General features: G+C 40.2%; 1 protein-coding gene across 1 annotated transcript in view; it reads right to left on the minus strand.

The window, feature by feature from the left end:
• The window catches only part of LOC106815499 (cathepsin F-like), a gene marked incomplete at both ends in the record, with an annotated part of 75,623 nt that extends 63,568 nt beyond the window's left edge, over positions 1-12,055 (minus strand). The window contains 9 exon segments of the mRNA XM_014819962.1: positions 760-850; positions 2,940-3,004; positions 3,376-3,495; positions 3,849-3,929; positions 4,197-4,293; positions 4,925-5,067; positions 5,551-5,664; positions 10,275-10,362; positions 11,863-12,055. Coding sequence (XP_014675448.1) covers positions 760-850; positions 2,940-3,004; positions 3,376-3,495; positions 3,849-3,929; positions 4,197-4,293; positions 4,925-5,067; positions 5,551-5,664; positions 10,275-10,332 — 769 coding nt within the window.
• Between the last annotated feature and the right edge of the window lie 4,079 nt (positions 12,056-16,134).

Genomic DNA, 16,134 nt, shown 5'->3' on the forward strand with positions numbered 1-16,134 from the left:
CGGCCTAGCCCTTACTCATTCACATACCAAAAATGAGCAAAATCCGTTGAACCTGAACTGACTAATGGCAATTCCCATTTTTGCCAAAAAATTGCCGTGGCTTGAAATTACGTCGACTGGCGTGCTCCAAAATAAGCAGGAACAACTATACCCAATTTCAAACATGTGGGTCAAACGGTTCCTGAGTTATCGTTGACCGTAGCCAAATGTTGACGGACGGACGTACGACGGACGATGACCCATGGCAATAGCTCAGCTTGACGATGTCAAGGTGAGCTAAAAACGGCTGGGTAATCATTCACATGTGCACCTTGCACGACCCTGAGCAGTGCTACTGATTTACTGACAGCTGTTAAGACCGTCGTCGACACTTGAAATACACTTCAAATTACTTATTATATTTCCGAAATCGTTAATCACTGTGTAAGTTTGTGTAAGTTGCATCCCGATGTAGGTGGATTGGGGAAACGCAAGATATCCTGTGGCAGTTGTTATCAAAAATCGAGGTCGAGCGATTACTATAAGAGTATCAGGATTGAACAGTAATGTATTGTACAGGTGGTGATTTGTGTCAAGGCAGCTATCGCCACGCCCAGAATGTCAAGTTACAGAAAACATAATTGCAAGACGTCTTGTAAAACATTACATAAGACATCTATTCACTGCATGCCATCTGTTAGGCTGACATAGAATGAGTCTTCTATAATACATTTCACTTAATTTATAGCATATATGAGTAATAAGTAATAGAAAGCTTACCTTCACCAAACCCAACAATGAGAACTCCATGATCTAGGGAAGTGGGATTGCAAAAGATTCGCCATGGGTGAGAAATGCCTCCGAAATACCACTTCAAATGGAAATAACAGTATATTAATAAAATATGTGACACTGTATCAATCTAAATCAACCTGCTAGACATGATTACATGTGAGGTTTCGGTGTTAAACTGTATGTTTCATTTAGCTGAGCTTGGTTCTGCTTATCACTGCAGTGCTGATGGTGCGAAGTGGCAGGCGCTGATTGGTAAGTGCGGGCTTCGGTCATGTGTGATCAGGCGAGAGACATAGCACAATGAGGGCCAGTACTCCTTGGTTCAGGATGGGAGATGGACCACATGAGGCTGTGACTAATTGGTTTATTGTCATGCTACGTGAAGTTAGCTTACATTCTTTCAGCGGGACCGAGTGCAAACATTCTCAACGAAAACCTATAGTCTAAACTAAATTCCACGTTTTAGTAGCTCTTGTGATATTGTTCACACACTGACACGTGCAGTGTGACTTTGATTTGGCACACCAGTGCAAAGACTACTATGTTAATTGCCAGATTATATTGTATTCTTGGATGTGTCAGTTAAAGAATCGGTGTGCACTGACAGTGTTGAATACATGAATCAACTGAGCAAAGCCAAACTTCAACTGGCCACGAAAATGGAATGCTTAAAACAACATTAAGATGAACCATAAAAAATTAGTTGAATTCGGATCAAATTGAGGAAAATGTTCGTGCCCATCTGATGGAAATATATGCTCAGCTGATTGATTTGATGTTTGAATTGTATGGTCAGAGAAGAGTAGGGTCATTCATAAGACAGGAAACCATAGTAACAATGCATCAGATGAATGCAATGATTAGTTGCCTATTGGAGATGTGTCTCTTTAAGCTTCTGGAGGATAAGAAATTTAAAAAAGAAAGGTAAGAATTTGAAAGAAATAAACAGAACAATGCATGCAGATCAAGGAGGAATACTTGAAATCCGAGAACGCAAAGTGAGAAATGGTGAGAGATAGAGAGAATAGTTTTAAGTGTATGAAAAAAAGACATGGTGAGATCATGTGCCAAAATTTCTGAATGAACCAGGTGATCAATTTATTTCAATACAGTAGCTAACCTAAAAGCATTATTGTATGTCTGAGGTGATTCAAAAAGCACTGTTTCTACCATGTTTGTCGAGTAAAGCTGGAAGTTACACCTCATACATAATGTCACTGCAGCTCACAAATTACACGCAATAAAGGGCGACACTCTTGATGGAATTGGGATTCATGCCAGTTCAGTAGGCCTATAAGCAGCGGTTTGCCATATGCAATAAGTGATCACACAAGTCATGCAACCAATTTGTCAATAGCATGGAAAAATTAGTTGGTATTGTTATGACGTCTAGAAAATCCGAGTGAACGCCAAATGAGGTTAGACATTTAGTGATTACAGGTCATAAACCCTACCGTTTGTTGGACTGGAAATTGTAAGGATGGTCGTTGCCTGTGCACAAGTATGAAATCAGCACTAAGCAATAGGCAGGTTAGCTTTAAGAACGGTGATGGTTTCTGAATGCCAAGTTCAGATGTATATAGCAATGCATGTATGCCATTTTGACAAGTTTGTCATATTACTTGATTCAAGTTGATACTTCATCTTTTTAGCATGTCAAAATGGGCGTTTGCTCATTGTTCGGTTTGACTTGTACACTATATTGTATTACAGTATATTAGGTTTTGGTCGGTTGAAAAAGCAAGGTAAACAAAAAAGACAATTAAACGTTAAAGGGGGAAGACGTTGGGTTTCAGTGTGTTATTCGATGTTTACTTTAGCTGAGCTTTGCTCTCCTTGTCACTGCGGTACTACTAGTGCCAAGTAGCAGCAAGCAGCATTGTGGCTTCGGGTGAGTGAGAGATATAGAATGACGATTCCACATGCAGCACTCTATGGTTTGGGACTTGTAAGGGAACAGACGTGGCTGTAAGAAACTCTGGTTATTAATAAAGGAGTTGTGAGTGACAAGAACCTTAGTCATGATACGTGACGGTGAAGTAAGAGCATACATATATATAAACAGCACCATCTCTTAAACTTTTATGGTTTAACTTTTACACAAATTAATGTGCCAAAACAGTTTTTATGATGATTTTAGTGAAATAAAAGTGATATAAATTTACCTGCATAGCATTTGCATTGATGCCAATTGAGATAGGACCATTCTTCACCAACCATGCAGCCATATCTGCAATTAATCATACATGAAAAAAAACAGTGGGATCAGTAATAATAACGCATACACATTTTAGTGTTGTGTAACACAGTGACCTGAATATCGTTCATCATATAGTGGTACGCGTGTGCCGGCACCCCGCACTACAGTTCCCGACATTACAGTTGGTGAGGAAAATGGAAAGCAGCAACAGTAACACCACGGTATGACAATATAATTTATGACTTCGTGACAACTATGTATGTAATATCATAACACCCAGCCACAGTGGTGACCATGCATATATACCTTACTTTGTACAAATAAATCACAAACAGACATTTGATTACAGTAATAACTCATATGATCAACATCACCTGTCAGTTTGTTAATGAAATACGTACCTGATTCATCCTTCGAGATGGTTACGGAGCCATTAATGTAGACTTCTACCTCACGCTTAGAGAATGAACATTTCTCATCTCTGCCATCATATGGGTAATCTTTCTCACTCTCCAGCCCACCTGAGCAAAACACACGAACAACGATAATTATTATAATGGCTAAAATATGTAATCATATCGAGAAAGTATTTTTGGTTTAAGTATAACCATCAAATGTTCTTAATTGTCTCTATGGGGATGCTGCAACCAGCACTACAACAGTTATCACAACCACAGTTGCCATAAGTAATCAAGTCAATACACAATATATGAAAACAAGCACAAACATTGTGTTTATTACAAGATACAGCTATTCTGCTCACATGTTGAATATCTGAATGAAAATTTTCTACATTAATTTATTATTTGAATTATTTATTGCCTGTTATCAATTCCTACAATCATACAGTATATTATATAGTAAACCTCATTACCAAGTCTAATTATCTCCTTGTAGGCATTACTAGGCAGTCCCCCGTTGCAGCCCTCATCCAACTTGTCACAGTCAACCAATTCTAAGGAAGTAATAGGTTCGACATACAAATTGAAAAAGTAATATTCAGTTGCACGCCACCTATCCTATCCGTTTCAATGTCTAATAATTGACACATCAAATCTCCCCAGAGGTTAAAATTTCAAAAAGCTTTCAACATGAGTTTATAGAATATCCAAATATATAAATACAGTGCATATGCAAATATATCTCATATTTTTAAAAAGATAATTACGCGTACATACACAATCTTAGTTCTCGCATATTAGGTGGTGTTTACTCTATATACCTTGTTCAGAAAGTTCATACAGTTGTCCTTTCTGGATAGCCCACTTCCCTTCAAGGTTACCAGTAACAGAGAAAGCCCAACATGATCCACACATTCCCTGTAAAGTTAAACTTGCATGGTTACAATTTATTACATTATGCACATGTAAACCTTTATTGAGCAGACTTCAAGACTCTAACTTCAACTACCTTCTGTATAGTTTTAGGAATAAACTAGGGTGTAAAACTGTAATACAGCCTGATTATATTTTAGCTATTAATTACGAGATTTGTTAAGGACAAATAAACTAATATTTTGGCTCAATAGGGTGATAAGGACAGTCAGTTGGCCTTCATGCAATGCAATAATAATCTAGGACATCACCTAATTCATATCTGAAAATTAACAAAAATTAAATAAAAATGTCTTGAATCTTCACACTGGCATTAATTCACAATTTAAAGACATATTTACATGTGCATTTCACAATTGCATTATGAACAAATGAAATAGGATTTACTGAACGATGCAAATCTTCAAAAACTCCTATTATTGAGGATTTGGGACGTTTCTAAGATGTTCATCATCGCAGAAACGTGTTAAAAATAATACTTGTAACTTTCAATAGTCCAATAGTACAAGGAGTTAGCGTACACTAATTGTTGGCAGTCCAATGCAAAAACAGGTAGCTATAGACCCGTGCTACCTGACAGGTGCTAAAATTTTCTGACCAGAGACTAATTGCTTACCTGGTTTTTCACAGGTGTGACAGCTCCATGATCTCTCCAGTCAAAGGAATCTGGCACCTCTATCTGTGGAATCTGGGCTGTATCCCTAGGATGATTTTCTAGGTCCCATACTGGTGTTAGGTAATTTTTTCTAAACTCTTCCCCTGCAACAAACACAAGGTAACTTAAAATTTTTATAGTATGATAACTAAGAATAAGTATATAATAATATATAATATATAATATAATATAATAAGTAATATTTTATGAGGTCATTATGTGCCAAATCCATTGAAAAGTTTAGAATCATTTTACAACATTTACTAAAGAAAGTTTGTTCCACAGCAAATACTGTTTCACCGACGTCCTGTCCCCACCTCTTATCCGATTACAATAATGTGCATAAAGACCGTTCAAGGACATGTTATTTAAGCGATGCACCCATTTCTATGAGGCCCTATAAAGAAGAAGCCACTGTGCTTCTAATAACAAAAATAGCTATCTAGCAACGTAAGAGAAACACATTTATTGTGCTACTATGCCTCAGTGTTTTACTTCGTCAGAAATAAAATCTACTTATATGCATGTCAAGAAATATCATAAATAACTACCTGAAATAAAACAATAAAATTGCATTATATGCATACCTGTCAAATCAGCAAATTGAGTTGCTCCATAAGTAGCAGTGCCTTGGTCAGCCTTTTGAAGCTTGAAAGCACTCTTCATGTTTTGGCGAAACACCTTGTACCTGTACATCATATCTGAAACATAGTGGCAAGACATTGCCAAACGAATTCAGGCAACACACAAAAAATGATTTGGCTATGCTAATCTGAGCTGGCCAAACAATAATTGTCTATTCTGGAGAAAGTGAAAACTATTGCCTGTGTTCCTGTTTATATTTAAAGGAAAACTTACTGAACCATAATTTCAATGTTGCTGTTCCTCTCAATATTCTAGCATCTACAATGCATGTGTATTTAACCAGTCAAACACTTAAGTGGTCATGGTATCTTATAACGTCCGCTAGTAAAAGTTGTTCGTTAACGGACGAAAGTTGTCCGGAGGCATAGCGGACAACACACACACGCATGCACGCACGCACACAAACACATTTTTGTTCATTCATATAGTATACAATGTATATATATCTTTTATTCCTTGGTAGTTTTTACAGCATCAACAAGTGAGTATGTATTCGTGAAATATTCGTGTTAATATGGCCGTATATTTATACATGTACATGTACACAGCGAAAAGAATACACGGGAGCGGCGAGCGATTTCGCTCCTGTCAGCTTTCAAAGCGCTCTGGTAACAACAATTACGAGAGCGAAAATTTTGAAAGATACGAGAAAAAATCGCTCCCGTGCCGCCGGCAGCGTTCGAAATTAGTTGCAACCCGGAGGCCCGAGCCTACTAAGTTTTTGGTCGGGCCACCATCTCTACGAAACTCCCGGTCCTCCTGACCGGCACTTTTTCCCCTCATATTACGCTGAAATACTACGGTTAGCACAACGGCAGTTTAAACAGATACGGTGTAAACGGCAGTGTTTAAAACGGGAGCGCATAATACGACCCGTTCCTCAACGTAGACGTGGTATCCAAAACATCTACCGCATAACAATAAGCTTTTATATCGCAGGGGTTATCGTGGGGAGTGAGGGCACGACCAGTGACACCTGACACGCACGTAATGTAGAATTTCGGCACAGACAATTAACAGCTATTTTTTATTTTATACGACTAGATTAAAATCTCGTCCGCTTACGACTGAAATCGTTTTTTTTTTAATATATATTGGTAGCGCAGAGATGCCAACCACTACGATTTATTCGTATTTTATACGAATTTCTATTCCTTTTGCACCACCACGACCAGTTTGTATCAAACTACAAATTTGACTGTGATCGAAATTTTTTTTATTTTTTGTCAATTTATTGTCATTATTGACCCTCAGAATGCAGGAAATTGCATCTCAGAATCAAAAAATTTTTCCGGGGGGCATGCCGGACCCCCATAGCAAACTCTGGTCACTACGTGACCCTCGAACTACTAATTTGATGGCCAGAAACTACAGATTGCTTCAAATCTGTGTTGACATCTCTGGTAGCGATTCAAACCTAGCGTCTGTCAATCGTGAGTTACGGGGAAAGCGAACCGTGGGAGCGCCCCCCCCCCTGCTCGTTGCGCCGTCTCGTAGCGCTCCCGTCCCCTGCCCGTGCATCGCCTGCACGGGGCGCATCAGGTGGTGCCACCTGGTGTGCTCGTGCGGCGGGAGACGGCGAGACGCGAAGAGGCGGCGGCGAGGGCGAGCGGTAGATGAGTGGTCGCGGTCGAGCGAGTGTCGGTCGTTAGCCGATGGAACGTGATAACGAGGACGTGAGATCGTGCGACAAGTTTCTCGCACTAGTCGCGTATCGGCGTCTCTCGTCGATGTGTGAGGAGGCGGCGGTGTATTTTTTCCACGCACAACTTCCACTTGAAAGAATACACAAATAATTAATGGAGGCAAGATGCCAATAAGCTTTATTTTCTACTCGACCTTTTTTATGATCGAGAAGGTGCAAATAGCTTTTTTATGATTGAGAAGGTGCAAATAGCTTTTTTATGATCGAGAAGGTGCAAATAGCTTTTTTATGATTGAGAAGGTGCGATAAGATATCTTTTAAAAAATCTATTTAGTCATAACATCTTATATCATGATTATTATCAAATCATGTATAATATATCAATGATTTGATGTGCATGCACATTGTTATTGCCGATTCTACTTATTTATTTTATCGAAGAAATAAAAAATCATTAAATTATTAAATCATTTGATGTTGATGATCGCGTCGAATCAATCGATCGTCAATAAAAATCAGTAAAATCAATATAATAATTATTATATCTATTAAGTGTGGCTCCTCCTTGATGTCTGATCGAGGGTTCTGTCACTCCACCCAGGAGATATGTGTAAAGAAGCTTCGCCGTCTTGGATCCTGGAAGTATAACTGACTTTGAAAATTGCACTTTGTCTGATCCCATTTCGAATGCCACTAGCTTAGAAAGGCCCTGGCTAGCTGCAAGCTCAGTTAATTTCATAGACATGTAGGTGGCGAATTTCTTTGCATCGTACTTATAATTAGGAGTTCGAGTGTAAGGACCAATCAATCTGGATCACGAATGATCTGTTGGTCCTCCAGCTTGACGACCTCATCAACATACTTGGAGAAACCGGTGTCTAATGTATTTGCGTTAAGCAGATTATATTGAACACTACGTAGAGGGACCCGTTGAGGGAGTAGATATCTTAAATCCTACATGAGATAAGATTTCAGCAGCTTTCTCCCCCAAGAGTTGAGCTTGGACCCGTTTTGCCCACAGAAGGTACTTCAGCAGGTCGATGTAACAGTTAGTGACCATCGGACCCTCTAGTTCGCAGACCATACTTTATCTGCTCGGATGAAGGACCTGGCTCGAGCGACATTAAGTCAATTGTCTCAGATGAAGGGTTCCAAGGGTTTTCCACACTGTCTAGTGTCAAAAAATCACGGACCTCGGAATCCGCTTTAACCTGTTCCCAAAAGCTCACGCTTGGTAATGGTTTAGCTTGATCCATGTCAACTTGGGCAAGATAAGCTACTTTTGGTTCAGCATTAAAATTCTCACTCTCTACTCGCAACTTTCTACTAAAATATTTAAGGTGTTTGGTATTTTAGCACTTTGTGCCGTATTAATACGTGAGATACGTTGAAAAGTCCTCGAAAAGTCCTTGAATTTTAGGAGACCAAGGCTGTACAAAGTTACAAACCCTGTTAAACGGTACAATATGAAGACTACACGACAGGATGAATTACAATATACTAAATACTGAATATACGCACAATACTCATGAAAGCCACCGGCTGTCTAATAACTCTGCTAGAACATGCACTCTTTGGATATCATAGGTAAATCAAAATATAGACTGTACCCTTTCACAAACCCTCGTCCCGAATAGAATTTAATTACGATAATCTATACCTACAACATACGATAAAATACAACATACTGATGCATATCAGATGTAAGAGTCTCAACTGAGACACTTCACATATAAACTAGTTCCTACCGAAAAAATTTCCCTCCATCTCCAATCAATGAACTGCCATCAGATCGTGCGGCTTTATAAACCTGGCTGTACTACGTACACCACATAGCCCACTCTTGTTACTCGTGTCCGCATAGTCTCGTAAAACGTATTATCCGGTATTCCTTATCACGTGATACTCTCAAGTGAATATTATTGACCAATAACACTAAATCACGACGTATGGTCAGTCCTAGGCACGCTAGCAAGGTCATTGGGTGACGCTATTACAACAAATTGTACAAATATACGAAATTTGGTCTCAACACTTCGTTTTGTTTGCGACAACCGTAGGCGAATGTAAATTTATGCGTTTCCGCGTTTCTCGTTCGACGATGAGACAGAAAGCTGTTTGTTTCTTTTGTAGTTTACCGACTCCTCTTTTTCTTGACCAGTCATCGGTTGTGTTTCTTTCGTCGTTATCGAGTCGTATTTTTTTGTTGGTTCACTCGATCTGCTCGTTGAGCACATGTTATCTACCTTAATATTCAATTGTAATTGTAGTGTGGAATATCGGTTCGTAGACAGTAGAACGTAACAGTTGTATAAACGGTGACAACTTATAGGTTTATTATAAACACGAATAGACCTTCTGCGCGTGACGTCACAGAAAAGTTATGCCGCCATCTTGGCCGTCAAGCTAGCATATGGCCGTAGTAGGTTTTCAAATGAAAAATAACAAAAATTTCTAGCAACTAGTTTGCATGTGATGCAGTCTCTTTAATTAGCAATTGTGAATTTCTAGGAAAGCTATGATAATTGTTATCGTGCTTGTGAAAAAAACTCTGCTTATTTTTGTATTCGACGTGGCACACCATGGCCATATCTACACTATAGTATTGACGTAGAATATGAATTGAAGTACAAGGGTCGAAATAAGCAATGGTCCAATGGTCTGGGGCCATCAAATAATCAGGAGGACCATCAGATTTTCAATGAGTCAATGGACGGACGGACCATTGAATATTTTGGTCCCATTTTACGGTAATTTTCTTTGAAGTTTCCACGTTTACTGTATCGTTTGATACATTCATTGTAGGTGAATAATTAAACCATTTTATCACCATGTAAAATCTCTTTCTTACGCTTGCCGCATTACTTTTAGAGAACAATTTGAAATTTAGGAGGGCCATCTAAAATTTAGGAGAACCATCTAAATTTCAAACTAGATGGTCCTGTGGGCCATCTCTTTTTCCCCCTTATTTCTACCCCAGAAGTATGTTGTTCACACTAAAACTCATTAACGAGAGCTCACCATCTTTACTTTCGTAGGTCTTGTTAAAATCAGTCATGAACTTTTTAAACACGCCCATATGAATGTAGTCATGGTCGTCACCACCAAACTGTTAGAAAATTTGATAAACCAGGGGTTATTAAATCATATGGATTACAACATGTATATTTAGCAAGAATTGGAAATAACATTAAAACTGTTAGCAAATGCTAGCAAAATTCTAGCCTTTGCATATGCATAGCCTATGCCTATACATAGCCTGCTGTCCATGCATAGTCTATTCCATGTATAGCCTGCTGCTTATGCATAGATCGACTGGCGTGCTCCAAAATAGGGAGTTCAAATCTCTCCCATAGGAGTAACAACTGTATTCAATTTGAAACATGTGGGTCAAACGGTTCTTGAGTTATCGTTGACCGTAGGCAGACACTGAAATGCATAGTGAAATTGCCAAAATCTACCTAATTTGCATAATTTTAAAAAATATATCAAAACCTGTGTGATATGTTTTGGGGCCAGTCCTTATTCATTCACATACTAGAAATGAGCAAAAGCCGTTGAACCTGAACTGACTTATAAATGGCCATTTCCATTTTTTCCCAAAAAGTGGACGTGGCTCGAATGTAAGTCAACTGGCGTGCTCCAAAATAGGACGAGCACGTGTAAAGTTTTGTCAAACCTCTCAAACCATAGAGTAAGCAATTGCATGCCCATTTGATAAACATGGTGGGTCCAAACGGTTTCTGTGAGTTATCGTTGACCGTAGGCAGACACACTGAAAAAAGCATAGGAAAATTGCCAAAATCTACCTAATTTGCATAAGTAAAAAAATTAAAAAAACCTGTGTGATATGTTGGGGCCAGCCCTCATTCCATTACATACCAGAAATGAGGCAAAACCACATTAAACCTGAACTGACTTTTTCTGACCATTTCCGATTTGCCAAATAAGTGGCACGTGGCTCCGAATGTAAAGTGCAACTGGCGTGCTTTCCAAAATTAGGACGTTCAAACCTCCTCCCAATAGGAAGGTAACAACTATATGCAATTTGAACACGTGGGGTCAAACAGTTCTTGAGTTATCCGTTTGTAAATCGTAGCCCAATTGTTGAACGGACGGACATACGACGGACGACACACCATGGCAATAGCTCATCTTGACGATGTCAAGGCGAGGTAAAAACTGGGACTGTCTTATACACAGGATATATGAAAAATTGCAAACTTTCTCAGCCAAAAGCTGGGGTCGACTTATACGTGGAACTGCCTTGTACCCAAGTATACATAATACTATTGTTTTCATTTAAGAAGAACATATAATATAATTTGCAAAATAAGAAATGCCCTATAAAAATATGGTGGACTATGTCATTTAATTGGCATTTCATGCATACGATGAAGTGTGTAGGTTCTACTAGGGGCGATCATTACACCAAATTCATTCCCACTTGAAATTGTACCATTTCATTCTTAAAAATATTTATTACAAAAAATCCCAAATACCTAAAAGAAGTTCTAAAAATATATACATATACACTAGTTACTAATCTTTTCTACCACGTATGCAAAGCAAGTTATTTTGACCTTTACTTCTATATGATAAAACACACCTTGATTACATTCCTTCTCAAACGCTCTGGTAATTCCTGCTGCTCCTTTTGGTGCTCATGCCCCGTAATCGATTCCACATTAGTTTTTGTTTTCAGGAGTGGTTGCTTTCAATGGCTCACACGAGATTGGTCTCAGAACTCGTGTATCATGTAACCATGGTCGATCCCACACTTGTACGTGGCACAGTTCAGTCTGTAAACAGAATTGCCGAGTTACTTCACGTGTCCTGCGAATGCACTCATCATCTTATTCCCCACAGACTCAAAAAATTATGTATCTGAGCGAGTGCAAGGATCAAGATATGGTTTTAAGTATAGTGGAAAACGAACCTGCTTAAGCCCTGGTTACAACGGATCGTACGAAATTTTGTCGTGTGGACCCATAAAATATTTGTCGTGCCAGATCTTGCAAAATGCCAAAAAAAATAATGATTGGTATTTCGAGTGGTCAACAAGGCTACGACCCATCCACGAGTGGTTTGGCGATCGGGACGCGACAGAAAAAAAAAGAGCTTGTTGTGTTATGTCGTGGGTGTGTCCGTGCGTCAGTCGTGAGTTGTCGGGCAATTTGTCGGGGGCCTGGTTTTTCAACGTGAACAGGTCGTGGTCACTCGTGATGCCAATTATACTACACGTCGTGCGCACTGTTCGCCACAACAGTCGTGGGTCATTCGTGGGTCACTCGATCGTGAGTCACTCGTGGTCAGCGTCGTGGATCACGTCTGCGCTGCCGTCTACCCCGACTATATAACGAGGCCCGGTCTCGTTCCTGCCCATTTGCTGCAAAAGATTTTTCAGTGAATATATCAAAGTTCTGGCCCCGAAAAATTTTTTTTTTACACTTGCACTGTCATTTAATCAAGAGTCGTAGTATAGTATTAGTATCCAGGATGCGCTCTCAAAAAGAAACCAACAAGAAGAAAGGGTGGTAAACAGTGGTTGATTGAGGGGGGGGGGGGGTGCACTCAGACAGAGGACTGACGACCTCGTGACTGCCGTGACACCTGCTGATGGTCCGTTACGCTGAAACTGGAGGCTCGAGGCGGACGGTGAGGAGGAGCTTGCAGGCACTGGCGTTGGCCGCTTGTCCCATAAGACGCGCAGAAAGGCTGCGGGTGGCAAGGCCACGCGAGCAAACGAGCAAGAACTTTCCGACCGACTACGCGGCACTGTTACACGCATCGCCGCCCAGCGACTAATCCCGAGAGCCAGGAGTTAAAGTCGTGGCTCTGGTTGGAATGATTACGAGATTATCACAACGCAGGCCCACCAAAGACTTTCCAAAATAAGTCAAAAGAAAGACCAGATGTTCGTGGAATTTGGGCGAACAATTGGTTCTGAGTGGTGAGTGATAATTCATATCTTTCATTTGTACACTCACTTAACCCTGTAATATTTACCATTTTATTGATAAAATGTGGTATATTCCAGTGTATAAAATGTGTTTTTCTATGTTTTTTTGTCGCAGGAACACGGATAGACAGGTGGTACAAAAGTATGCGGTCCTCCTACGGGCGGATCAAGAAAGAGTTTAAGAAGAGCGGCAATGCCCCTCCAGTCTTAAAGTACAGGGCGGCTTGGATCTGGAAACACCTGGCCTTCCTGAAGCCCCATGTGAGGAACAAGACCCCCGGTGTCATCATGAGCAAGGTTAGCATTTGCAAAGATGAATTGGATATTGTGTGTGGATAGAAGACAACGAGGTTATCTCCAATTTGAGAGTGTTATCGTGGTGCATTATACACTCAATATTTCTATTATTATCCATTAGCAGGGTTCTCCCCAGGATGAAATTCAAACAGGGCGGGAGGGAGGGGGGGGATCCGGGGGCGTGTTTTTTTTAGACCGTAACCACTAATATAATGCGTAAATCTTCACCACACCTAGACGGTATTTGGGGTTCTTGTATATATAAGATAGAGCCGAGTCAGTGTACAGTTTAGTGTGGGTGTTGGACAAGGTTGACTGTTTGACTTGTGTATTTGTCTGCAGTGCATGCGTGGCCGCACGGTAAAAATACACGTGCCGGGTGTCCTGGTCCGAATGGAATGTCTTGACCGGATACGATTCCCTCGCGTGCAAACTTTTTTATTGTGGGGAATTTAATCGGGGCGGATGGTAATTTAAACGTGGGCGCAACGATTGAAACAGGGGGAAGTTTTCCCAAACGGGCGGCGCGCAGCGCGTTTGCGCAACGTAGGGCAGAACGCCTGCATTAGGATAGTCTGTTGCCTCACCATTTGCTCTCGTAATTTTTCAGTGGGAACAGATTCCGTTTAAATGAAACAAAATAAAACAATTTCTTTTCTGTGCATTTCTTATTTATTCCATGCTCCATTCTATACATTTGTCCTTGCTTTTGCTTCAGGGTGTGTCGACTGTACAAGAGGGAGAAGATGACGAGAAGAAGCAGTAGAAGTCCTGATGACGACAACGACGCGGCTCCACAGTGTCCTCAGCAGTTTCCTCCTCTGCCCCGTCGCAGTGGTCGCGCAGAGACAGCACTGCTGTCCCGCTATGGGCTCAGGGCAAGGGCAAGCACCTGGTTCCATGACGAAGGCCCGGGCCAGCAGCAGCAAGACGGCAAGTCCAAGCTGATGCCATGCTGTCAGAGTATCTCAAGAAACAGCCCCAGACGCCGCCAACATGCACAAAGAGGTAGTGTGAACATTTTTTCTATGAATACTATTAATGGTATTGTGTTGTATTATACAGTCAATATCTTCAATATTAATTTAAACAATTTATGCTAATTTTTTTAATTATTTTACATGCACAGAGTGGTAGTGTAAACATTTTTCTATGGACACTAATAATGTTATTGTGTTGTATTTAATATTCAAATTTCCGCACTCTGTTTTACAGGTGCAAAGACTCCCTGGCTGCCCTGACACAGCAGGGATCATGCAGCCATCTGGGGGGAGTCCCTCGCCATCAGTGCCCAGAGACTACCGTTCAACCTTTTCCAGCGATTCCAGATGACTCGCTATCACTCGTGAACCGCTATTTGGGGATGCAGAAAAGGGGGAGAATCCCGACCAGGACCAGCCACAGCCACAGTCGTTCATGCAGCAACTGCAGATGGCATGTCCTCAGCTCAACTACAAGCAGCAGTACCCGCAGCACGACACTGCCTGGCAGCCCAACCCCCATATGACCTCAGCCCCTCCGCTGCTGCAGTCCCCCCGTGTAAGCTATATTTTTAAATTACTACCATATTTTTTTTAATCACTACCATACTTAAGGATTTATTTAATATAAGTTTACTGCCTCATAATTATAAGCGCAGATTACAACATACATAAATATATATAATTATTCAATTATTGTTATCCAGAACTAATGAACCATGTATTTTTGTTTCAGGTGAGCCTGGGCGCCCCGCGTTTCACTACACCTCGCACAAGACCCGAACATGCCCCATTGTATTCGAGATCGATGCCGCGAAACCAGGCAGCACATCAGCAGCAGCAGCACAGCACTCCAACCTCAGTCGCCAGTGTGGGCTCCAACCCCGGCAGAGCGGCCACAGGAGACTCCTCGCTCAACATCAGCTCCCTACTTAACAACATGGAGCGCCTCCCCCATACTCCGCCGACTAACCCGCTGGATAACCGAAAGCGACATAGATAGTAGACAAAATCTACAGTGCAATACACAGACAGTAGTTTTTACTTCCGCGGAACTCTCAGTGTATTACTATTTTTGCATTTGTTTTTTATTATGTTTGATATGTTTGAATGATTGTTTGATGTGTGGATTTGATCCTGATTGTTTTATCATGTTTGATATTTATTATGTTTGAATATGTTATAATGTGTGAATATAATAATTTGTTGTTTAATTATGTTTGATATTTTTTTATATTGATCGTTTGATGTGTGTGAGTCTTGATGTTATATGTTTGATATTTATTATGGTTTGATATGTTATAATGTGTTTAGTTTATCGTGTGAATATATATTTTCTTTTTTGTTTTTTTTTTCTTATCACTTGTTTGTTATTTCAGTTTCTCTTTTGTGTGACAAGTTTTATATGCCATCATAGTTTATAGGAATCATTATCAATAGCATTGTGTGAGAATGAATTCTCATAAAGAAAAGACACATGCGTTTTTTTCAAATAAATTCAACATTTTATTAAATACACTGTTATATTCTAGTATTCAAATATGTTAAGCTCCAGGTTTGTACAAGTTATAACAAAGAGCACCAGTTCACAATGTGTTCAGATAATAGCATCCTGCCATGGAGCCTTCCTTGTTCACTATTC

The sequence above is a fragment of the Priapulus caudatus genome, unplaced genomic scaffold, assembly GCF_000485595.1.
Source record: "Priapulus caudatus unplaced genomic scaffold, Priapulus_caudatus-5.0.1 Scaffold1129, whole genome shotgun sequence".
Classification (NCBI taxonomy): Eukaryota; Metazoa; Priapulida; class Priapulimorpha; order Priapulimorphida; family Priapulidae; genus Priapulus; species Priapulus caudatus.